General features: G+C 45.5%; 2 protein-coding genes across 2 annotated transcripts; one reads left to right on the top strand and one right to left on the bottom strand.

The window, feature by feature from the left end:
• Nucleotides 1-2,199: 2,199 nt before the first annotated feature.
• On the top strand, nucleotides 2,200-3,734 carry KHDC3L (KH domain containing 3 like, subcortical maternal complex member). Its single transcript, XM_036871234.1, has 3 exons — nucleotides 2,200-2,379; nucleotides 2,522-2,725; nucleotides 2,971-3,734. Exons 1-3 carry the CDS (start codon nucleotides 2,211-2,213, stop codon nucleotides 3,732-3,734), a joined length of 1,137 nt encoding a protein of 378 aa, XP_036727129.1. The 5' UTR covers nucleotides 2,200-2,210.
• Nucleotides 3,735-12,237: 8,503 nt separating this feature from the next.
• On the bottom strand, nucleotides 12,238-13,357 carry LOC118905314 (oocyte-expressed protein homolog). The gene is made up of 3 exons (XM_036871937.1): nucleotides 13,189-13,357; nucleotides 12,815-12,994; nucleotides 12,238-12,489 (listed from the first exon to the last, which is right to left on the bottom strand). Exons 1-3 carry the CDS (start codon nucleotides 13,349-13,351, stop codon nucleotides 12,410-12,412), a joined length of 423 nt encoding a protein of 140 aa, XP_036727832.1. The 5' UTR covers nucleotides 13,352-13,357; the 3' UTR covers nucleotides 12,238-12,409.
• Between the last annotated feature and the right edge of the window lie 10,861 nt (nucleotides 13,358-24,218).

The following is a 24,218-nucleotide window of genomic DNA, read 5'->3' as shown; positions in this document are numbered from 1 at the left end:
TATTTTCATAAGCCTAGAAAGTTTTAACAATTATGTTTAATGGCTTCTGAATGACACAAGGTCCCACTGACATATTGAATAAGCATCCTCATACATGGCAAAAAGATTGCAAAGTACTCTAATCAAATAACAAATAAGAACTTCCCAATTACTAATACCTTCAAACCAGATAAATGAAACATTAATACGTTGAACCTGAAGTTCTCTTCAGTGATCCAATATTGAATATAAACTAGGATTTCATCTTAAAGTCACACATCTAAATCCATTACTTAATTATGTATTTTAAATTGGAGTTGCAAAACTGTCTCTCTAATATGTTAAATTATCTAAAATATTATAGGAACCTAAAGCACCATGTATATGGATTTCTTTTTTTAAAGCACTTTGGAGAGTATCTAAAGTACAATAAACTGCTTATACTAAAATGTGTACAATTTGACCAGTTTTGACATATAGACACATCAAGTGAAACCACCACTGTAATCAAGATAATGCACATTTCCATCATCCCCCAGAGTATCCTGGTGCCTTTTTCCACTCCCTTCCTCTCTCCACCCCATCTCCAGACAATCACTCCCTGATTTCTATCACTACAGATTAGTTTGCATATTCTAGGATTTTACATAAATGACAGATTCCTTTTTAACACAATTACTAATACTATGGTTTTAATTCTCTTAAGCATTTCTTTACCCAATTCTGAAACTTCAAAGAAGTAAAGGATCTCTACACACACACACACACACACACACACACACACACACACACACACACATAAATGACATTAACATGCATAGAACTGCCAGTATTCTCTTAGGCCAACCAAGGAACAAAAATATCATCGTCTAGGGAATTCCCTGGGTCCAGTGGTTAGGACTCTGTGCTTCCATTGCAGGGGGCAGGGGTTGATCCCTGGTGGGGGAACTAAGATCCAGCATGCTGTGTGGCCAAAGGGAAAAAAAAATCACCCTATATAATTTTGATATAAGAAACAGATTTCAGACTAGAGATTTTCATGGGGATGCTTCCTGAATTGGATTCTCGTTGGTGACACTGATGGGACCTCACATGTCAATTTCTAGTTGCTATGTTAGTGACCCCCAGAACCTACAGGGAAGGTGGTGATGGAGCCCAGACCCTTGGGTTTCAGTTATACACTCTCCTCATTGTTCCGCCTACCCACGGACGTTTATAAGTCTATCCCATCCGTGAGGCTTTGAATGGATCCTTTGAATGGAGCCCTTCTTTGGCTCCTAATTCATATTCTGCTTAGGTCTGAAGACTTTTAACCCTGTCAGACACCTGCAAATTTCTCATGCACTTCTTTGGCCACAGAGCAAACAAGAAGGAGCCTGACTGAATTCCGAGGCTCTCTGGCCGCTGGATCTGGGCATGATACGCCAACCACTGGTGGGAGAGCTATGTACCTTCATCTTCCTGAGCAGCAGTTAATAGGCAATACTTTCAGCTGGACAGAAAAATCAAGAAATGGAGCTATAATCGTGTTAGTTTCAAGGGGTTTCCCTCTGGGGTGCAAACCACACGGACCACGCGCTGCTGGGTGTGCGCAGCCGTCTCTAACAGGTTAAGGCCGAGGCGGGAGATGCAGTGGCATCTGGGAGGGTGCTCAGTGGTCAGGGTTCAGGGGGAAGTGGGGAGGGGCTTACTTTGGCCTCCGAATACCTTTTTCTGCTCCTTGAGCGTTTGTTTTTCCGACGTACTTAGATTTTCCATTAAAATTTATTCCAACCCCTCGGGAACGCTACACTGGTCCCATTAGAACTGTCTGAAAGGCACCCGGGTCTCTCTGCAAATACCGATTCTCTCCTCTGAAAGCTGTCGACCCGACGTTGGATCTTGCCTACGTCTCCGGGGCTGTCCTGGCCGCCCAGCGTCCACAGTTACGGCTTCCGCAGCTTCCCGGTTGTGGCCTCCAGCCTGGGGCGCGGGGAAGCGGCAGGATGCAGATGCTACCGCCCAGCAAGAGCGCCCTGCGCGCGCGCCCCAGCGCAGCTGCGCCTTCCGGGGAAGAAGCCCCGGCTGCGGGCTTCGGAGGCGAGGCCTGGAGTCCAATGGGGAGGGCGCGGGTGGGGGCGGGGCTTGCCGAAAGCCCTGCATATAAGGCCGGGGGCACTTGCGGCGGCGGGTTTCATGCTCGGCCGGCGGTTGGCAGCGGACCCACAGCCCCCTGCGAGGCTCGCCGCGGCATGGCCGCCCCCAAGCGGTTTCCGACGCTCGTCCAGCTGGAGCAGCGAGAAGGGACGCTCTTCGAGGTGCTCGGTAACCTCACCAAGCGGCCCTACTGGTTTCACTCCGAGTACCTGAAGAGTCCGAGGGCGATTCACCTGGAGGCCTGGCTGGTGGAAGCAATCTTCGGTGAGCGGGCGCGAGCGGTGAGGCCGAGGCCCCAGGCTGGCCGCGCCCAGGCGGCTTCTTCGCGGCTCTGGCTCGCATCCGGGCCCCCCGCTGCCTCCCCTCCCAGGCCCCACTGCTCAGGGCCTCGTTGCTTCCTGCGCAGGCCTGGGCGGAGAGCACATCCCGCATGTCGAGTGTGTGTCGCAGACCCTGCTTCACGTTAATCAGTGGGACCCGGACGGCGAGGCTGAGATCTTGATATTTGGCCGGCCTTATTACCAGAAAGATGTATCCACGATGATCATGAACTTGGCTGACTATCACCGCCAACTCAGGGCGCAAAATACGGGGCCGGCAACAATGAAAGGTACCCTAGGCAGGCCCCGGGTTCCTTGGGAGGGATTCTGGTGCTTCCTGGCTGTGCCGGGGCAGCGGTCTCATCCTCTTAATTCGACTGGAAGAGGGTTTCCTCTTTGCAAGGGATCCAGAGGAGCAAATTGACCTTGTACTCTCAGATTCCGGGATCCCACCCCTGCAGCCCGAAGGGATAACTCCTTATGTGGAGAGTATGTGGGACACAGGTGCGACCTCCTCTCGTTGCTCTTCTTCCAGGCTCTGAGAAGCCTCCTGCCCGGGAGGCGGCGACCCAGCGGTCCCCCAGTGCAGCCCGGCAGGCGGCGACCCATCTGTGCCCCGGCGAAGCCCGGGAGGCCGGGACCCAGCGGTCCCCCGGCGCTGCCCGGGAGGCGGCGACCCAGCGGTCCCCCGGCGCTGCCCGGGAGGCGGCGACCCAGCGGTCCCCCGGCGCTGCCCGGGAGGCGGCGACCCAGCGGTCCCCCGGCGCTGCCCGGGAGGCGGCCACCCAGCGGTCCCCCGGCGCTGCCCGGGAGGCGGCCACCCAGCGGTCCCCCGGCGCTGCCCGGGAGGCGGCGACCCAGCGGTCCCCCGGCGCTGCCCGGGAGGCGGCCACCCAGCGGTCCCCCGGCGCCGCCCGGGAGGCGGCCACCCAGCGGTCCCCCGGCGCTGCCCGGGAGGCGGCGACCCAGCGGTCCCCCGGCGCTGCCCGGGAGGCGGCGACCCAGCGGTCCCCCGGCGCAGCCCGGGAGGCGGCGACCCAGCGGTCCCCCGGCGCTGCCCGGGAGGCGGCGACCCAGCGGTCCCCCGGCGCAGCCCGGGAGGCGGCCACCCAGCGGTCCCCCGGCGCAGCCCGGGAGGCGGCCACCCAGCGGTCCCCCGGCGCAGCCCGGGAGGCGGCGACCCAGCGGTCCCCCGGCGCTGCCCGGGAGGCGGCGACCCAGCGGTCCCCCGGCGCTGCCCGGGAGGCGGCCACCCAGAGCTTTCCCGAAGCTATCCAGGGTCCGGTTACCAGGTTCTGAATGCGTTTCGGGCCCAGAAGCAAGAGAGCCAGGCAAGGTCAAAGTGGAAGCCCCTCCTGGAACCCTATTCTGCTGCAGAAGCTGAGAAAAGAATGGTGTGGTTCTTGGTTTCCCTGCTCCCCGCCACTCCCTGTTAAATGTTTGCAAACACGAATCTAAAGAGTTCTAATAAAGCATCGAATTTCCCTAACGTCTGTTCATTGGCAGGGGAAGGGGAGAGACAGGCACGCCGCTCCAGCAGCCATTATCTGCTCCAGGCGGCTTTCTACCCAGAGGCAGGTGAGAGCTTTTGGCTTTCCAGCCGCCCGGGGCCGCAGTCTCTCGCGCCTCGGGCAGGTGCTTCCCCTGTGCTCCTTCACCGCGCGCATCTGGCTTTGCAAGGTGAGGGACCTCTCGGGCCCTCGAGTCCGTCCTCATGGGAAACACTTCCAAGCCTGAGATATTTCTACTCAGAGACAAGGGATGCGAAAACTTGGTTTCAACGGGCCTCACGGGTGGGTGCATTATAGCGCTGCAAGCAGAGACTTCCCAGCTCGGGCAACTGCTGGCAACTAGGGGGAAACTGAAATGGCCAGGACAGCGCAGCTGTCGTCTCCAAGTCCTGCCCGGGTCACTCGACCTCCAGTGATGTTTGAAGCCAGCGAGACACAAGCAGTGCTGGTGACTCTTCCCTGCTAACTAGTAACCGCAGCAGTGGGGAGCCCTCCTTGTCACTTTCTAAAATTGAAATATATTTGACACGTAATACAGTGTAAATTAAGATGTACAACATGTTAACTTGATACACTCACATGTTGTACTATGAGTACCACCGTAGAGAGAAGTAGCATCTCTGTCAGTTTGGCTTCCTGTTCCTGGCTGCTGGCGCCCTGGCTAGAAGTAAACTGTTAACAGCTGGGTGTTAGGATTTTTTTTTTAAATAGCACAAGTCAATTTAGTGCTATGAAAATTTTCATTTTAAAAATCCAAGGAAACCTAATTTTAAAGAGCAGGGAGTGGTATGTCTGTTGTAGACCCTTTGGTCACCAGTAATGATCACTCCAATTTTGAATAAGCCTTTAGTTTATAACAAGGGAAATAAAGATGCAAAGCTGAACTTACAAATAGGCTATTAACTATTTTCAGAAGAGGCAAGGCTGAGTGAACCTTAAACATTTAGACTCAAAATTAATGCAGACTCAAAGTTTCAATTGAGGCTACATCAGAGTAGAATTAAGACTCAATCTTGATTTTTTTTTCCCCCTCTAAGTAGTACCCACATGACCAGAACATCAAATTCTGTCCTTTACAAGAAAGATTACTGAGCAGCAGGTAGCTAGCAAACCAATGGAACATTCAGGAGTCTCTGTGACTATCCCGAAACTAGGTTTAAAATACCCTACATATACACACAGAGACATGTCTGAGGTGATTTTATGAAAGAAAATGGTAAGATACAGTAAACATCCTTGGTTGGAGATGAGCCAAGAAAAGGAGACTGAACTTTAAGTAAAAGCATTTAGGTGTGATGACACTTAGGTAAAATTCCTTATGCCTATAAAGTGTTGATTTAAAAAAACAAACAAACAAAAAACCTTACTAGTTTCCTCTCAAAGCAGGGCATGGACCAGTGACATCCAAGTTCTCACCCAGATCGAAGTCCCCAGACCTTCCTATCTGCCCTTTCAAGCTTACTGTCTTATGGAAGTAACAGTTTAACTTGCACTTTTACGTAATTGTATACACCTTTTTTTCCCTTCTTCTAGCAGCTTGCTTTTTCTCAGGATGGGTACAGTTTGATTTACCCCTTCCCTTAGTGGTTGATTAGTTTGTTTCTCCAATTACTCAATTACAAACTGCTGTCTTGAATTTCTACCTACATCCTTGAGTCCACGTTGGAATATTTCCCTAAGAGAACTTCCTAGAAGTGGAACTGCTGGTTAAAGAATGAGCCCCTTTCAGATTTTATATTGCCAAACTGCCCTACAAAATAGCCATACCAGTTATCTTCGTACTACATGGTATGAAAGCTACTTTCACTATACTCACCCAAACTCAAGATTACCAATCTATTTTACATCCATGTGTATCATTTTTTCTATTTTTTTCTATCTACCCCACTGTTTTAACTATGTATCTTTATACAATGTTTTAATATCTGAGAGGGCTAACCTACTCACTGTTCAATTGGCAGTCTTGCAATTTATTAAAATGCATACAAAATTAGTTGAGGGAAAAGGTGTATACAGATGGCTTCCCAAAATATTGATTTTATTCTATTAAGGTATGCTGTAGTGCTCATTTTATTCCTTAAATGACATGTATACTATATATACAGAAGAGTGTATTTTACCCATTAAAAGAAGATGGAGATTAGATAGGAAGATTCTGTTTGGGAACTGAGGCCCAAGGCCGTCCATGGAAGTTGTCAAGGAACGAAGGCAAAAACTACAGAAGTCTCCTATGGAAAAGATACATGCATCCCAATTTTCATACCAGCATTATTTACAACAGTCAAGATATGGAAGCAACCTAAGTGTCCATCAACAGAAGAATGGATAAAGAAGATGTGGTGTGTGTATATATATATATGTATATATGTGTGTGTATATATATATATATGTATACACACACAGTGATATATTACTTGGCCATAAGAATGAAATTCTGTCATTTGCAACAATGTGGATGGACCTAGAGAGTATTATGCTTAGTGAAATAGGTCAGAGAAAAACAAATACTGTTATCACTTATATGTAGAATCTAAAAAAATAAAACAAACGAATGTACGTAACAAAACAGAAACAGACTCACAGATACAGAGAACAAACTAGTGGTTACCAGTAGGGACAAGGCAGTGGGAGGGGCAAGATAGGGGGATGGGATTAAGGGATACAAACTACTATGTATAAAATTGATAAGTGGGCTTCCTGGGCTTCCCTGGTGGCGCAGTGGTTGAGAATCTGCCTGCCGATGCAGGGGACACAGGTTCGAGCCCTGGCCTGGGAAGATCCCACATGCTGTGGAGCAACTAAGCTCGTGCTCCACAACTACTGAGCCTGCGCTCTAGAGCCCGCGAGCCACAACTACTGAGCCCGCGTGCCACAGCTACTGAAGCCTGCACACCTAGAGCCCATGCTCCACAACAAGAGAAGCCACTGCAATGAGAAGCCCGCGCACCGCAGCGAAGAGTAGCCCCCGCTCACCGCAACTAGAGAAAGCCCGTGCGCAGCAACGAAGACCCAACACAGCCAAAAATAAATAAATAAATAAATTTATTTATTTATTTTTTAAAAATTGATAAGCAATAAGGATCTCTTATGCAGCACAGAGAAATATAGCCGTTATTTTGAAATAACTTTAAATGCAGTATAAGCTATAAAAATATTGAATCACTGTTGTACACCTGAAACTAATAATAATATTATAAATAACTATACTTCAATTTTTTAAAGTTAAAAAAAAACTAAAGAATTCTGGAAACAGTGACTCTTATTTGTACATTTTTGCAGGTAAAATGTTTGAGGGCTAGTGAAGAGGTCAGTCTGAACGGTTTTTTATTTAATTAATTTATTTTTTATTTATTTATTTTTGGCTGCTTTGGGTCTTCCTTGCTGTGTGTGGGCTTTCTCTAGTTGTGCGAGCGGGGGCTACTCTTTGTTGTGGTGCGTGGGCTTCTCATTGCAGTGGCTTCTCTTGTTGCGGAGCACGGGCTCTAGACGCGCAGGTTTCAGTAGTTGTGGCTCGTGGACTCAGTAGTTGCGGCTCGTGGGCTCTAGAGCGCAAGCTCAGTAGCTGTGGCACACGGGCTTAGTTGCTCCGCAGCACGTGGGATCTTCCCGGACCAGGGATCAAACCCGTGTCCCTTGCATTGGCAGGCGGATTCTTAACCACTGCGCCACCAGGGAAGTCTGAACAGTTTTTGAATAGGCTGACTAGAGGCACCAAAGAAAAAGGTTCATTGTTGACAGACTGTGTGGAAAACGTTTGGGTTCAGCTGTGGAGCACACGTGACAGTCTCCCCCAGGTCCTCCTGCCACTCCACTTTACTTACACCAGGTTGGCACTATTTCCCTCATCAGAATTTCTCAACTCCACACTTCTAATCAAAACAAGGCCTTTTAAAATATCACTAAGAGTGGGGAAAAAACAAAACCAACCATGTGCCTCCTGATGTGATGCTCTGAGAAAGACACAATATGATTTACCCAGTATTTTTGCCAAAAATATATAACCTAGGTCTAACCATGAGGAAACGTCAGAAAACAAGAGCAGGATTTGTAAGCAAGAAAGAAGACTGCAGGCAGTTTGAGAAGAGCGAATCCTGTCTACATGTTTTGGGGGCAGGGTAAACTGGTTGGCAGCAAATAATTTAGTGTGGACAGTGTCTTTGAGTGTGCTCACTAAAGGTATCAAAGAATACAATTTCAGCTGTTTATGGGTTCTCTGGAAATCTTGGGAACATAGCTGTGGAGCATTAAGTGACAGGCTATTTCTGTTATGTCCACCTGCGTACTTTGGTTTAGTTAATACACATCTGCCCTATTTACCTCATCAGAATTTTTACTAGACCCTAGTTAAAACCTTATTATAGAACTTCCCTGGTGGTGCAGTGGTTAAGAATCCGCCTGCCAATGCAGGGGACACGGGTTTGAGCCCTGGTCTGGGAGGATCCCACATGCCGTGGAGCGACTAGGCCCGTGAGCCACAACTACTGAGCCTGCGCTCTAGAGCCCGTACTCCACAAGAGAAGTCCCCGCAATGAGAAGCCCACGCTCTGCAACTAAGAGAGCCCATGCTCCACAACTACGAGTAGCCCCCGCTCGCCATAACTAGAGAAAGCCCATGAGCAGCAACGAAGACCCAACGCAGTCAAAAATAAATAACATTAAATCTTTAAAAAAAAAGTGTATATAAAAATTTATCTAACATAAAATGGAGGAAAAAAACAAGACATGATAGGAAACAAAGCAAAATGGCAGACAGAAATCCAATCATACTGATGATTACATTAAATTAGAATGCATTAAATCCCCCAATCAAAAAGCAGAGACAGTCCAACTAGATAAAGAAGTCAGATGTAAAAGACTACATTGAATATTATTCTACCTATCTTAAATGTTCAGAAAAGGCAACTTTGTGGAGACAGCCAGCAGACTGTCCGCAAACAGGCATAAGGGAACTTTGTGAAGTGATGGAAATGTTCCCAAACTGGTCTCTGCTGATGGTGGCACAACTCATAAGTTTACTAAAAAAGAAAGCGAACTGTACACTCACAACTTTATATTATGGAACCAATTAAGTGATTATATTTTTTAATAGTAATTTTTTTAAAAATATATTTTATTTTTGGCTGTGTTGGGTCTTCGTTTCTGTGCGAGGGCTTTCTCCAGTTGCGGCAAGTGGGGGCCACTCTTCATCGCGGTGCGTGGGCCTCTTCACTATCGCGGCCTCTCTTGTTGCGGAGCACAGGCTCCAGACGCACAGGCTCAGTAGTTGTGGCTCACGGGACTAGTTGCTCCGCGGCATGTGGGATCTTCCCAGACCAGGGCTCGAACCCGTGTCCCCTGCATTGGCAGGCAGATTCTCAACCACTGTGCCACCAGGGAAGCCCAAGTGATTATATTTTTAAAAACTGCAGCGCAATAGCACTAATACCTAAATTCTCCAAAATAAAAATCGACTGTTGACAAAGATGTAGAGCAACTCGAAGTCTCATACACTGCTGAAAGTCAACTGGTTCAGTCACCTTGGCAACTTGAACTTATGCACGTCCTATGACCCAGCAATTCCAATCCCAGACATATACTCAAGAGAAATGCACATAGGCATGCACCAAGTCATGTACAACAATTTTCATAGTACCCCTATTCATTGTAAGTCCAGATAGGAAACAATCAAAGTGTACATCAACAGGATGGAAAACTAAATTCAGGTTTATTCATACAATGGAACTACCACTGCTGGCAACATGGACACATCCTAGATTGAGTCCATTTACAGTTAAGTCACAACAGTAGTTATCCTTGGGGAGGATGCAAATGGGGGCTTCTGGAGTGCTGGTAATATCTTTTCTTCTCTGGCTGCTGGCTACATGCACGTGTCCCCTTTGTATTGTTTGATGAATCTTTTCACACTGTGGATGTACATGGTTTTGGTATGAATGGAATGCTATACATAAATAAAATGTTTACTAAAATTATAGAGAAATATTTGGAGTAATGGAAAGCTACTTGAAAGGACCATATGAGCAGTGAGATTTTTTTGAGTAATTAATACCTTTTATATTGCCTTATTTAAAAATATTGAGGATGTAAGTATGTTTATCATCAGAAAAATCAACAATGCTATTTTTCAGTGTGGTACTAGTAGATACTTCTATCTTAGCAACTTGTTAGGAAAAAAAACATTGTCTTGTCCCTCAATAGAATAACAAATACTGTGTAGTCTTAACAAATTAAGTGTATTCTAACTCCTCTTACACACACTTACACACACACACACAAAGAGAATGAGCTGAAATTCAGCTGTGGAGAAAAATAAAAGCACGTGGGAAAGTATATTATAGAGGTAAGATCCTAGAATCAACGTTTTGGTTCAAATCTCACCCACCCCCAAGTCCTAGCTCTGTGATCTCAGCAATTTACTTAGGCTCTAAGAATCCTACTTCGGTGCTTAGCTCAAGGGCCTGGTATGTGATACAAGCTGTTATCAATAAATATACAGCTAATATTACTCCCAAATTCTGAAAGTTAGAATGACAGAGCAACTACCCTTTTTAGATATTAAATGTTGCATTAGTTTGCTAGGGCTACTGTAACAAAATAATTAACTGGGTGGCTTAAACAACAGATATTTATTTTCTAAAAGTTCTGGAGGCTAGAAGTCCAAGATCAAGGTGTCAGCAGGTTTGGTTTCTTCTGAGGCCTCTCTTTGGCTTGCAGAGATGGCCGTCTTCTTGCTGTGTCCTCACCTGGTCTTTCCTCTGTGTATGCACATACCTGTGTCTGTATTTCCTCTTCTTATTAAAAAATGTCATACTGGCCCACCCACATGACCTCATTTTACCTTAATTACCTCTTTAAAGACCCTATTTCCAAATACAGTCACATTCTGAGGTACTGGGGGTTAAGACTTCAATATGTTAACGTGTATAAAGGATAGAGAACAGGATCATTTACTAACTTAGTTTTGAATAATTTTTGGAAAACTGGACAAGTATTAAGCATAATCCTCTTCCTCCAAATGTTGAACAGTCAAAAATATTCCATGATTTTGTAAAAATCCCACCAGGAAAAACCTGTAGTAATATTCATCAAATTTCTACAAAAGGAGAAAAAGTAGGCACTCTAAGCTTAAATGTAAAACATGAGGATGAGGGGGAAAAATCACACAGAAAACAGCAATTGGTTTAACTACATACAATAAAAATTTTTCGTATGCAAAAAATTTGAGAAGCAAAGGGGTGGACAGTACTGGTTGTAACGGACCATTATTTGTTACAAAAGCTTTTACAGATAATAAAAACCCTTATCTTCAGCGTTGAAAGAAGTAATGACAGGAATGAATAAAGAAAAATGTATAAAAGCGTTTAACAAAAATGTGAAGTAGAATAACGTTCAATATCCCTTGTAATCAAAGATTTGTGTATCTGTGTGTTTAAAATCCTTGCAAACGGCTAGAATCCATTACTGCTAAGGGGTGAAGAAACTGCCTGAGTTAAATCAACTCCAACTTTGTGTCTAAAGCCACAGAGCTCTTGGCAATCATTCCTCCAAGAATTCTGCTTCCTGAAAGTGGAAGCAGCGTGGGATTGGAACTGTTTTGCACAGATTGGTCATAGCATTGTAGAGGGTAATGGAAAAACAACCCAGCCCATGCAGGACACCTGCTTGGGGAGGGGGGCAGAGGAGACAGCCGGCTGGAAGGCGACCTGCCAATGCACAAGCTGCCCATTACCGTGGCTCCTTCTGGTAAATCACAGCACCAGCAGAATGAATGCTGATCGCCTCAGCTTGCATGTTGGAATGCCCACCCACGTGCACGGTCAGAGACTCCACTCCAAGAAAACACATGGGCCCACTGGTTGCTACTCAGGGACCAAACACCAGCTTAAAAGTGAGAGGCTCAGAGAAGAAGCGCTGGCATTACCTAACAGCTTGTTAGAAATGCATACTCATGGGCCCAAAGTACTGAATCAGAATTAGTGGAAAAGGGACTAAGAAATTGTGTTTTAGCAAGTTCTCGAGGTGATTCTTACACACATTAAAGTTTGAGAACAAATGATGCAAACGAAACCCAAAGCAGACTGACCCTGCATTTCTGCCCCCTGTGCATGAGGGCCTGACTCTGACCATAAAATCATAAAAGGGTTAGTAGTTTCAAAACGATGGAAACTAAGAAAAAAACAAAAATAAACCCACCACCTATCAGCCTCTCACATCAAGATATGAATGAACAGAGTCAATCTTTTATAAATTTGCTTAATTTTGAGTGAGCCAAGATCTTTATGCCATTGGAAAAAAGGAAATTCATTTATTTACTAGAATGGCACTACAAACTCACATTTGCAGCAAAATAATCAAACCACTATCCATCAAGATACAGGAAAAAAATTAATGCATAGATTTAAGGATATGTGCTTTTCTTGAACTTTAGTAGCAGAAGGAGAACTGTCCTCATGCTCCTGACAACACTTATGCAACAGGACGCTGGGGGACCTGGGGACCTGGTGCCTGGGCCTTCAAGAACTCCTCGAGTCGTTCCATCTTCTCAGCTGGAGAAGGAAAAATGCTCACTGTTTCAAACTACTCCTTCATGGGGGTGGGTGTGTGCTGGCAGTATCATTTCTCGGGGTGGAAGCTCTGAACCTAGGACCTGGAAACAGCGGCGCGACCAAGCTGAGGCTGGCACGGGCAGTGAGGGGCCTGAACGCATCGCATCTCAGCCTACTTTCCCAGGGTCCTGCTTGGACTCCACCCACAAGGGACGCCCAGGGACCACGTGTAGCATACTGGGAGTTTGGGGAAGATGGAGGCTGGGAGGAGGCCAGGTGGGTCCCCCGGGGCTCCCTCCCCACGCACGTTTTCCATGCCCCTCACCTCGGGCGCGCTGCTCCCGGTGACTCGACGCCAGGCTCAGGAGCACGCTCTTCACCCGGCGCTGGACAGCCGGCCGCCCGAAGACGGTGACTTCCACCAACTTCCCGGCGTGAACTGTGTCCACCGTCAGCAGGGCCTGGCTCATCCACTCCATTTCCGGAACCACGGCTCGGTCTGGGCCTGAACGCGAAAGGAGAGACTGAGCGGGGCACGGCGAAGGGCAGGAGGAGCTGGCCCGAAGAGGACGGGACGGGTAGGGCAGGAAGCCGGGCACCGCGCATGACACGCGGCCCGCGCGCCCGGTAAGGGCTGCGGAGCGCGGCTCGGCGGCCTCTCCCGACTGGGGGGCCACCACCACGCCCCGGGTCGCGCACCGAAGATCGAGTCGGCCAGCCACGCCTCCAAAGAAAACACCAGCGGGTTCCTCAGCTCCTGCACAGGAAACCACCACGGCCGGGAGCGAATCCGTGGCGGCGGAAGTGGGAACCCCAGCAGCCCGTCCCCACGAGCCTCGGCAGCGCCCACGTCGTCGACCATGCTCGAACCGGCAGCCCGCGGGTAAGGGGAGAGCAGCTCTCGCGGGATTTGTGGAGGCGCTAAGTCGGGCCCTTTACGGCTAGCGGCCGGCCCCGCCCCCTCCAGTGCGCCTGCGCCCTGCTCCCGGGCGGCCCCGTGGGCGCGGGCTCCGGGGTGTGCTGGGTTGGGTTCTTCGTAAGGCGAGCCGTGGTGTCGCTCCGCGTTCTCCTCCGCCTGGAACCCCGGCGGCTCTCGGAGGCGCCGCCCGGTCAGGTAACGCCAGGCCCCGGGGCGCCCGGGTTGATGGACGGTGTGGTTGGCTGGAGCGGAGTCCCGTCCAGGCCCGGTCCATGTTCTAAGCTTCCGCCCCAGGCGGGTCAGGCCGAGGGCGGGCTCGTGGAATCTGCATCTTCTCTTTCATCTCCTGCCTCTGGTTCGTTACCGCTTCAAACAAGTGCGTCGTGTTTAAAATACAGACATCAGACGTGGTCATTCTAGAAACGTAGCAAGTGGAGACAAATCTCGTTTATTTCCAAAATCCTGAGACGACGAGTGTTGATGCACATTTTTTTCCCCATGTTCTTAATTTTAGTTAAAAGTTTAAATTGTGAAAGATTTCACTCATTTAAAAAAGTTGTATAACACTCATGTACCCCCCTACCCCCCATTTAACAAGATGTTAATATTTCCCACATTTGCCTCTTTCTCTCTTCTTTAAAACAGATGTCGGTGAAGACCTTTCCTTCCCTCCCCGCAGGAAATCATGTCCTGAAGTTGGTGTGTGTCACCCGTGCGTGTTCTTATACTTCTCCTAGTGCATTTCTACAAGTATTGTTTGGTAGTTGTTTTAGAAGAGACAGCGTCTGCTGTACAAACGACTTTGTTCTTACAATTAGTTATGAAGTGTTTGTTTTTTAAGTCTTTTTCACGGAAAGTGTCGATCATTTACATGAGGGGTGTGGTACTAATGTACTGAATTCCCTCATCTGCATCATCTAGGCCTCAACAGTTGTCTGAGAGGAGATATTGAATCTAACTTCAGTGGATATTTTTATTTCTTCAATTTAATTTTAAAAGTCAACATAATAATACATGCATATTGTAAAAAAAAAAGTCTTGAGGATATAAAGTAGTATATGAAAGTTCTCTCTTTCATATATTCTCCCTCAATCTCTTACTAATTCTTTTTCAATGGTGTATACTGTGAATATCTTCTTTTAGTTTAAATTGTCTTTTTGCCTTCTTCAAGGTATCTTTTGATGAATACAATTCTTAATTTTAGTATAGTCCGATTTATCAGTCTTTAGGGTAAGTACATTCTGTGTCTTCCTTAAGAAATCCTTTCCCACCCTGAGGTCTAAAGACATTCACTATACTTTTGAAGTTTCTATCATAACGTTTAAATTCTTGAACCACCTGGGGTTAATTTTTTAAATCGGGCGTAATGTAGGGATATGATTTCATCTTTTTATAAATTGATAATTTTCTCCTTGAGCCATTCTCTTCAGGATGCATCCAACTTGAGGCCTCTTCAAATTACATCCTTGAAAATTTTCAGACTCCTGCATGTAGCATGAGTTAGCCACAAGGCTGGTTTGTGGTAGTTAATCATTAGATCAAGACATACCTGAGAAAGGCAAGGTCAAGAAAAGTTCCTTTGGCATTCTCATCTGGATGGCAAAGTTTATTTCTGATTCAGTTTTGTTTTGGAAGTGTAGTCATTTGGGGTCTTATGCAGAGACCCCATATTAAGTTTCCTACACTTGGCAAGCCTTGAGTTTTATTAGCTGACCCATGCCAGCTTCAAAACAGAATTGTAAGGTTTTTAGGCTTTAGCAGAATCTGCCAAGATGAATCAGTTTTGTCACTCTGTACCTCCAAGGCTTCCTGCTTTGACTCTGATTGGTGGGACAGAGGCATGATCTGAATACTGGCTCCAGCATTTTCTAGCTGTGTGACCGAATGCAAGTTATTTAAACTTTCTGCACCCCATAAAAATTTTAAAAATACTAGCAGGAAGACTTCCAGGGGATCACTTGCTTTCATTTTATCTGCTTAGCCCTGGAAGAACCAGTCTGAGGGTATTTGGGTTCAGTCAATAGTATATGAGTAAACTGGTTTTGTAATTTCTCATTGAGAATCTATGTTCTTCATCACTTCACTTCTTGTAATCTTCAGTTCCTAAGATGACATCTCTATACAATGAAAAATGTTACAAAGCACAATGAACACCAGTTTTTTTGTACCAAAGAATAACATCAAAATGTATGTCACAGATAGTTAGAGAAAAGTGGTCAAAATGAGGAAAATAAACTAGTAAGGAGATATTAAATCACTGTCAGACTAGGAGCAATTATGCAGGAAAAAAATACAATAGAAGCTGTATTCTGAACAATAGAGGACAATCTTCTAATGTTTAGGAGCATTTACAAACAGTAACTATATACCAGTTTCCCTGGATGGATGGATGGATGGATGGATGGATGGGTAAATTAATAAATAAGGAGATATTATACCACACTACTAAATAATATTCAAGTAAAGCAAGAAATGAAAATCATCACTGACAGGCTATTTAGAATATAACAATAATTTACAAAGTACATTTTTAAAACATTATGGACAGCATACATTCTGAAGAATCTAGTTCTCAATCCCCTCTCATCTATCCTGTCTGCTCCTCCCTGATATAGTTAACTATTATTAGTTTTTGAGTTATCCTTCCATTAAAAAAATGTATAGATAAGTATCTGGGAGTTTTTGCTTTTATTTTTTTTGTAATATTACGGGTATTTTATTGTGCTCTTTTTGCACCAACTTTTTTATTTTGAAAAACTTTAAACCAATGGAAAAATTGTAAGAACATTAAATTTACACTCAGTACCTTTCATTTAGTTTCACCGGTTGTTAACGTTTTGCTTCATTTATTTTCTCTACCTACACATACTTTTTCATGAACTGTTTGTAAGTTGCAGGCATCATGACACTTTATCTCAAGTACTTCAACATTATCTCCTAAAAACAAGGACATTCTCCTCTATAACCATACAAAATTATTCACTCAGGAAATTTAACATTGGTCTAATACGGTTGTCTAATATATGATCCAATTTCATTTCCCCCAATTTATACTGTTATTATTGTTTAATGACATTGACATTTTTGAAATATTTTAAATTTTTTATTGTGGGAAATTTCAAACATACAGAGGTAGAGAAGATAGTATAAATGAATGACCAGTATACCCATCCTACAACTTCAAAAAGTATCAACTCATGGATTATCTTGTGTGGAAATAAAGATCACCCAAGTGGGAACAAGCGAAGGCTCTTTATTCAGAGCTTGCTACAGCAAAAGGGAGTCAGCCACCATCACTTGTGTTTGGCGGAGTGTCCAAAGCAGGCAGAGGAGCGGGAAAACTTTATATAAAGTGGAAAAACGGTGTGCCTGAAGGGGCAGGTGTCGGCCTGGGGAAACTGTAGGTGGGCTTACTAGAAGCGGAGCATCGTACGTGATTGGTTAGGGGTGCGTATTTGGCTTTCCCAGTTGGTCCTCAGTTGACATCAAGGGCAAAAAATTAGCGGAGCTGTCAGTTATTAATCAAGTCCTGGACATCTTGTGTTGTTTGGCTTCCTGGACTGCGTGCTGAAGACGGTGGGTCAGAGTTCTATTTTTATGTTTAGTCTGGCCATTGTCTGTAGATTCAGTTTCTTGGCCCCTGTTTTTGACAATTCTCTCATTTGCTGGAGGTTGACGAATTCAGGGAAAGCCAAAGATCCAGGTCTTCACTGCTTGGAGATTGCTCAGCTGTCTGCATGGTCAACTGTATTGCAAGATCTTCTTGCCCTTTTTATTGTATCGTCATGGAGATAACTGATGAGAGAATGAATGTAGAAGCATTTAAGACTCTGGATAGAATGTGTCAAAAGAAAATTCAGAGAGCTTTACTTGAGATGAATATTTTATTAAGTGAGAAACAAACTGTTCACAAACAGGGAGACTTCCAAACCAAAAGTGGCTTAAAGCTCCATTCTGAGCAGTTATAGCTCAGCTTATACATTGTTTTGTATTGTGATTCTAATTGGCTGCCAGAAACTTACGTTCCTTTTAGAGCAGTAGTATTACATAAGCTTACTTTTTTACTGTAGCTGAGTTGCTAGGTTATGCTGACATGAAGAAAGCTTAAGTTTTGTTTAAGGTCAGAGTCATCATTTCAGGGATATCAGGACAGCTTTAAGTTTTGATTAGATGATTCTAAGTGTTTGGTCTAGGTCTGTATTCAAACTGTGGCTTCCATTTTGGTTTCTCTTTAACTATGACAAAAACAAGAATTAATAATCCCTGTAAAATGCTTTGGAACCAGTTATCCTAACTGCTCCACCTAGGCCAAGAGAACAAATCCAATAGAACATGAGAGTCATGTGCCTTTTGCTTAAGGTGATACATAGCTTGTTCCACCTTGCCTGTTTCATTGATCCAAGTACAACAAGAAGTATAAGCAATGACACAGACAGCACCATGGCTAGCCAATAAGGAATCTACAGCAATGCAATTGTCCATTGTTACTCATGCCAATGAGTTGAGGCTGATCTCTGTTCCATCTGGTATCATTAATAACTTCTGCCAAAGTTAGTGATAGGTTTCTTCCCATCTTTTCTATTTGTATGGTTCCTACCAATGGGGACACTGCTTCGACTGTTCTCATAAATAATCAGTCAGTAATTCCCCTAGGTTGTGTGCCTGAATAATCAAGAATGGCCTCATTTTGGCACCCATGTCTGGGTCAGGATTTCCAGCCTTGGTGGTTTATAGAATTAGGGTCTCTGTATACGGACGAGTCTCATAATACTATTCCTGAAGTGCATGAAATGTTAGTCTGAGGCAAACAGGACCAGGCAATATGGCCACAAAGGAAGCAGTATCCAGTAGGGACGTGGAAATCCAGGAAAAAAGGGAGTTCACGACATGAAGTTGGAGCCAAGGCCTTACATTAGCTGGGTGACGTACTTGGATCTCTCTTAGTCTCTTCCAAGTGATATTTGGCCCATTGCGCTATGAAGATTGTTGAATCCAAATTTAGAATTACCTTGGGTCAATCAATAGCTTGTAATAATTGGTTCTTCTTCTGGGAGAGAGGAACACTAGCAGAGTCACAGATTGATTTAAGGTCAGTTGTCCACACAGGTGCAAATGGAAACACCGTCGCTGTATTTCTGAGGTTTTATCATGGGGGTCGCTGATGGACAGCACATCCAGCAGTCAGTAAGATTGAGGGCAGTGGTTACTGCTCAGGATAATCTAAGAATAGCATTAGAATGAGAGTGTTCTGACCTCACAGTTATGATAAGGAGGGAAAAGAGAAAAGGGTCCAATACGGGTGGATGACAGCAAGGGGTCTTCAGAAAATGAGAAGAATGATTATAAACAAGCAGACAAAAAAGAAAACAGCAGTTAGATAGGTATCTTAGTCCAACAGCAGACCAAGATCTATCTGTGGTCCTCTGTGTGTTCCAAAGGTCTGGGCTAGCTGTCTGCTTCCCGAGATTGGCTTCTGGAAGATCTCCGAGAGTCCTGAGTTTGAGGTCCCATATTGGAGTAGTTTTCCAATTGTGTGCAGTTGTGAATTGCCTTTTTAGTTGAGAAGCATGAACCCGAATGTTGACTCCCTGGGGTTTCAGTGTTTCCTTGGTGTTAACAGTACCTGATAAAGGCCCTTCCAACGAGATTCAAGAGCAGTTTTCCTCCGATATCTCTTCCTGTTACTGAAATCTCCTGGCTGAGGATCATGAAGAGGCTGTTTAGGAAGACTCGTGGGATGGTGGTCTTAACCTGTTGTGACAGGACTGGGTACAGTACGCGAGCCCCTCGCCGTGTTCTGCCATGTCTGCATGCGGTCGGCAGAGTCTAGTGTCAGAAATGAAATCTCTAAATACGTGTCTTCCAGTTACCAGCTCACTGGCGGATAAGCGGTATGTGCCTGAGGGAGAGGACAGCACGGCCACAAGGGCTAGTGGGAGTACCTGTGGCCAAGTGGACTCGAAGAGTTTCTGAAGGTTTTGCTAATTCTAATTTAAGCATGTCAGTTCCTCCTTTTGACCTTTCCAGAAATTGTAGTTTTTGAATAAGAGATGACACCTTACAAAGTTCTTTTATAAAAGTTTCTGTAGAGTGTGTGCCTCAATCACTTGATATAAAAGTTGGGATGCCCCAGGTTGGAAACACAAAATCAAGCAGCTTTCTAGTGACTAGAAAGGGTGTAGCTTTTCAGCAAGAAAATGCTTCAACTCATCCTGGAAATAGACATACAATAACTAAACATACTCAAGTCCCGTGAAGGGTGAAAGCTGGATAGCCCATCTGAAGGTCTTCATAGGGCCCTTGAGGCTTTGCTTCCTGGCAATGTCCCACCTTTACGGTTTTTTCAGTATTATGGTGTTGACAGGTGGCACATAATCTGAAAACAGCCTTAGTTTTCTTTCTAAAGTTTCTCCATCAATGTTGATTTACGATAATAACCAATTTGTCTTTTCCGTGATGGGTAGTTTCATGGAGAAATTCAGCAAATAGCCATTTGAAGTCATCTGGAGCCACCAGTGCCATCTTGAGAGGGCCAGAGATTACCTGAGCAAAGGGTACAACCAGCTTTTCCTCTTCCTTTTCAAAATCAGGGGCTAAATGTTGATATTTTATAACATCCTTTTATCTTAATAATTTATCCTTTGGAGGCTTAGATAGGATCATAACGTTGGTTAAAATGGTTTGTTTGACATAATGATCTGCTAGAGCATTTCCTTTAGCTTCCATATTCTCTCTTTTTACGTGAGCCTCGAATTTATAATAGCCCCCTCTCTAGGAATTAGGAGTGTGTCCAAAAGTTCCTTAACTTGTCCATGTTTTATGGGGTTTTCAGTAGAGAAAAAAAAAGCCTCCTTTGCTTCCAAAGCATCCAAAAGTCATGTACTACTCCAAAAGCATGCCTGCTATAAGTATGTATGTGTACCCTCTGGTCTTTGGCTACTTGACAAGTTCTAGTAAATGCAATCCCATCTAGGCTGAGTTTTCCTCAGTTAGAGGACTAGACTCTAAAGGACAGCTTACATTAGTGAGAGCATATCCTGCTTGATAGCCTTCACTTTCAGTTTTGAGGTGTAACACAACAGCAGATAATGTTAGGGTGGGGTTCCCAGGGGAGCTCTGTTAAATCTGAGCAGGGTATAGAACATTCCCTAACGGAAGTCAGGAGGCTCCCCTGCTTCTGGTAGGAGAGGCAAGTGACAGGACTTAAGGTATTGGAGGGTGAATAGTCACACGAAGGGGAGAGCAGGCCGTTTCAGAACCTCGTAAGGGGTTAAAAGCCTGTTACAAAAGTGTGTGTTCTCAGTCACCAGAAATATCTGTTACAACAGGAGGAACCATTAGGTCGAGGGAGAGCCTAGACCTAGTTCAGCAGAAGCATCAAGTCTTGCAGGGGCAGCTGTTGCCTTAGGACTAGGGGGGCACGCGTTTGCAGCTGGGTCAGTAAGCAGTGAGTTGTTGGTGGCTCCCACGAAGTTCAGTTAAAAACCCCAAGAGCTTGTCTAGGTCACTCATGCAAAATGACATGAAATGGCTTTTGCAGGTAGGGATGTCGAGGAAAGGAGGCTGTCAGGAGCTCAGCTGAGCTGGGAGAGAGAATGGGGCTGCCAAGGGTCAGAGTAGCCAATTAAAGCGACAAGCTAAAAGGCTAAACCTGAGCAAGTGTTGCCTCCTGTTCCATCTTCCCTCACAGAACAAGGTCGGGTAGGTGGGCACAGAGGTGTCTCACAATTGAGGGAAAACAAAAGGCTCTGGCAGTTTTACGATCCTGGGATGGGTGGGGGGCAGAGGAGGAGGGAAAGGAGGAAGGGCTCGGAGTGGAAAAGTGCCAGATACTGAGCCAGAGTGGGGAGGCGTCTTCCCGGTCCCCCCTTCTCCCCACCCCACAAGGGTGCCCCCGCAGAGGCTCCTGAGCTCCTGGAGAAGAGCTCTCGCCAAGGCCTCTGACAGAGACCTAGGGATGTAAATATTCAAAAGCCCTTGACAGAGGGGCTGCGGGCTCAGCCCGAGTGCTCCCTGCAGAGACTACAGTGCTTTGGTTGTGTGTCCTCTGAATGGAGCCTGTCATCAACTGACTGCTTTTGGTAGGATACATTCTGTTCTTGGGCGAGAAGTGCCTTGATGTTGACACTTGGATGTCTGAAAATGTTTTAAATTCTCCATCTGTCCATAATTTGGCTGGGTTATATTATCCTGGTCTTAAGTAATTTTCCTTCAGAATTTTTATAGCAATTCTCCACTGTCTTCTGGCCTCTAACATTGCTAGGGAACCGAGATGCCATTCTGATTCCTATTCCTTTTTTGTTTTTTAAGACTTTATTTTTTAGGACTTCCATGGTGGCACAGTGGTTGAGAATCCACCTGTCAATGCAAGGGACATGGGTTTGAGCCCTGGTCTGGGAAGATCCCACATGCCACGGAGCAGCTAAGCCCGTGCACCACAACTACTTAGCCTGCACTCTAGAGCCCGCAAGCCACAACTACTGAGGCCCGCGCAGCTAGAGCACGTGCTCCGCAACAGGAGAAGCCACCGCAATGAGAAGCCCGTGCACTGCAATGAAGAGTAGCCCCTGCTGGCCACAGCTAGAGAAAGCCCGTGCGCAGCAACGAGGACGCAACGCAGCCAAAAATAAATAAATAAAATAAATAAATACATTTATTTAAATAAATAAATAAATAAATAAATACAGACTTTATTTTTTAGAGCAGTTTTAGGATCACAGCAAAACTGAGCTCTGAGTTCCTATCTCACACCATCTTCCCCCTCACACATCACAGCCCCCCCTGCTGTCAACATCCCGCACCAGAGTGGGACATTTGTAAACAATCAGTGAACCCACCCCGACTCATCGTTGTCACCCAAAGTCCATACTTAATACATTACCCTTCACTCTTGATGTTGACCATTGTATGGATTTTAGCAAATGTATAATATCCACTGTTACAGGGTCACACAGAATAGGTTCCCATTCCTTTTCTGTGTCATTTTCTTCTGTCTCTGTCTGTAGGTGAGAGGCAGGAAATAGCTGGGCCCCAGGCTGAGCAGCTGGAACTTGTCTTCCGCTGGCACTTTGAGACAAGGATAAAGGCAGGAACAGAGAGGAGCTGGCCCCTGCCTGAGCAAGAGATAAGGCAGACACATCTTTCTCATTCTTGTGGTCAAGGAGACCTCCCAGACCACACACATGCATGGAAGTCTCCTCAGGGGTCAAAGAAGGGAAGGGGCACCAGCACATAATATGTCCTGTCAACCTCCCAGAAACCCTCGCACTGGAATCCATCTTGGCTGAAAGATGCACATCCCCGTGGGGAGGGCCCTGAGTCAGACCAAATGTGGACACAAGTATGGCAACTGGCCAGAGGGAACCCGGAAAACTGCCGCCTTGTGACTGAAGCTCCCCCTTTGGGTCGCGTCCCACTCTGAGCCTGCACGTGTACCCCACAAAGTACTTCGCTTTCTAATAAACACTCTATCTGCTTTACAATCTGTCTCTCTGTTGAATTCTTTCTTCAAAGAAGATGAGGACCGAGGTCCTGCTTCAAGCCACCACACCCCAATGGCCCCCCAAAATCATGTGTTTTGGATCTTCTGTGTGTCCTTTAGTGTCCTGATGACGTGCTGGTGTAATTTTCTGTTATTCAGTCAGTGTGCCTTCTCTATCTGAAAACACAGGCCATTTCAGTTGTGAGAAATTTCTCAAACTATTTCTTTGATAATTCCCTCCCCAACATTTTCTCTGCTTTTATTTTCTGAAATCTGTTAGTTGCTATGATGGATCTTCTAGACTGTTCTTATATTTTTCTTAATTTTTCTTTCCTATTTTATAAAACTCTTTTAGTTTTTTAATATAATCTGTTCTTATTTCATGAATGTAATGTCTTCCAGAAGATACGTGAATTAGCCTTTTTTTTTTTGGCTGCATTGGGTCTTCATTTTTGCGCACGGTCTTTCTCTAGTTGCGGCGAGCAGGGGCTACTCTTGGTTGCAGTGCGCAGGCTTCTCATTGCGGTGGCTTCTCTTGTTGCGGAGCACGGGCTCTAGGCATGCGGGTTTCAGTAGTTGCAGCATGCGGGCTCAGTAGTTGTGGCACGCAGGCCCTAAAGCACGTGGGTTTCAGTAGTTGCAGTGCATGGGCTCAGTAGTTGCAGCTCGTGGGCTCTAGAGCGTGGGCTCAGTAGTTGTGGCACATGGGCTTAGTTGCTCCATGGCATGTAGGATCTTCCCAGACCAGGGATTGAACCCGTGTCCCCCACATTGGCAGGTGGATTCTTAACCACTGCGCCACCAGGGAAGTCCCCCCAATTAGCCTTTTGAATTCTTCTTCTGTTTACTACATTGTTTCTGCTTTCACAGATTTTTTTTCTTCTCTTTTGTCTCTTTTATGTTAGAGATTTCTTTGGAGAATCTGCTCATTATATATGCCTGTTCCTGTTTAAGAGTTGACCTCAAACTCCTGATTGGCAGCTTTGTAAGGAGAGGGTTAGTCTTGTTGATTCAAGGGTTTCATTGTAAAATAACATATCTCAATAGTTTGTAAACTTGAGCTACAACAAAATTACCTGGAGGGCAAGTTAAGACATAGACTACTGGCTCACCACCCCTCCCTGTCTGTAGAGCGGGGTCTTGTTCCTAAGGTTTGCTGATGTCGACTGAAAAAAATGCACCCTCTAAAAGTTGAGAATTACGTTGTATCTGGCAGACTTTCTGAGGACTTCAAGCCTGGGAGGCAGCGTCTCAGATGGCTCTGAGGGACTGCTCTGAAGAGGTAAGGGAGGAGCCAGGATATATAGGAGTTTTTGCAGAGCATCAAAA

This window comes from Balaenoptera musculus, chromosome 12, assembly GCF_009873245.2.
Source record: "Balaenoptera musculus isolate JJ_BM4_2016_0621 chromosome 12, mBalMus1.pri.v3, whole genome shotgun sequence".
Lineage (NCBI taxonomy): Eukaryota > Metazoa > Chordata > Mammalia > Artiodactyla > Balaenopteridae > Balaenoptera > Balaenoptera musculus.
This window is presented reverse-complemented; position numbering and strand designations above follow the sequence as displayed.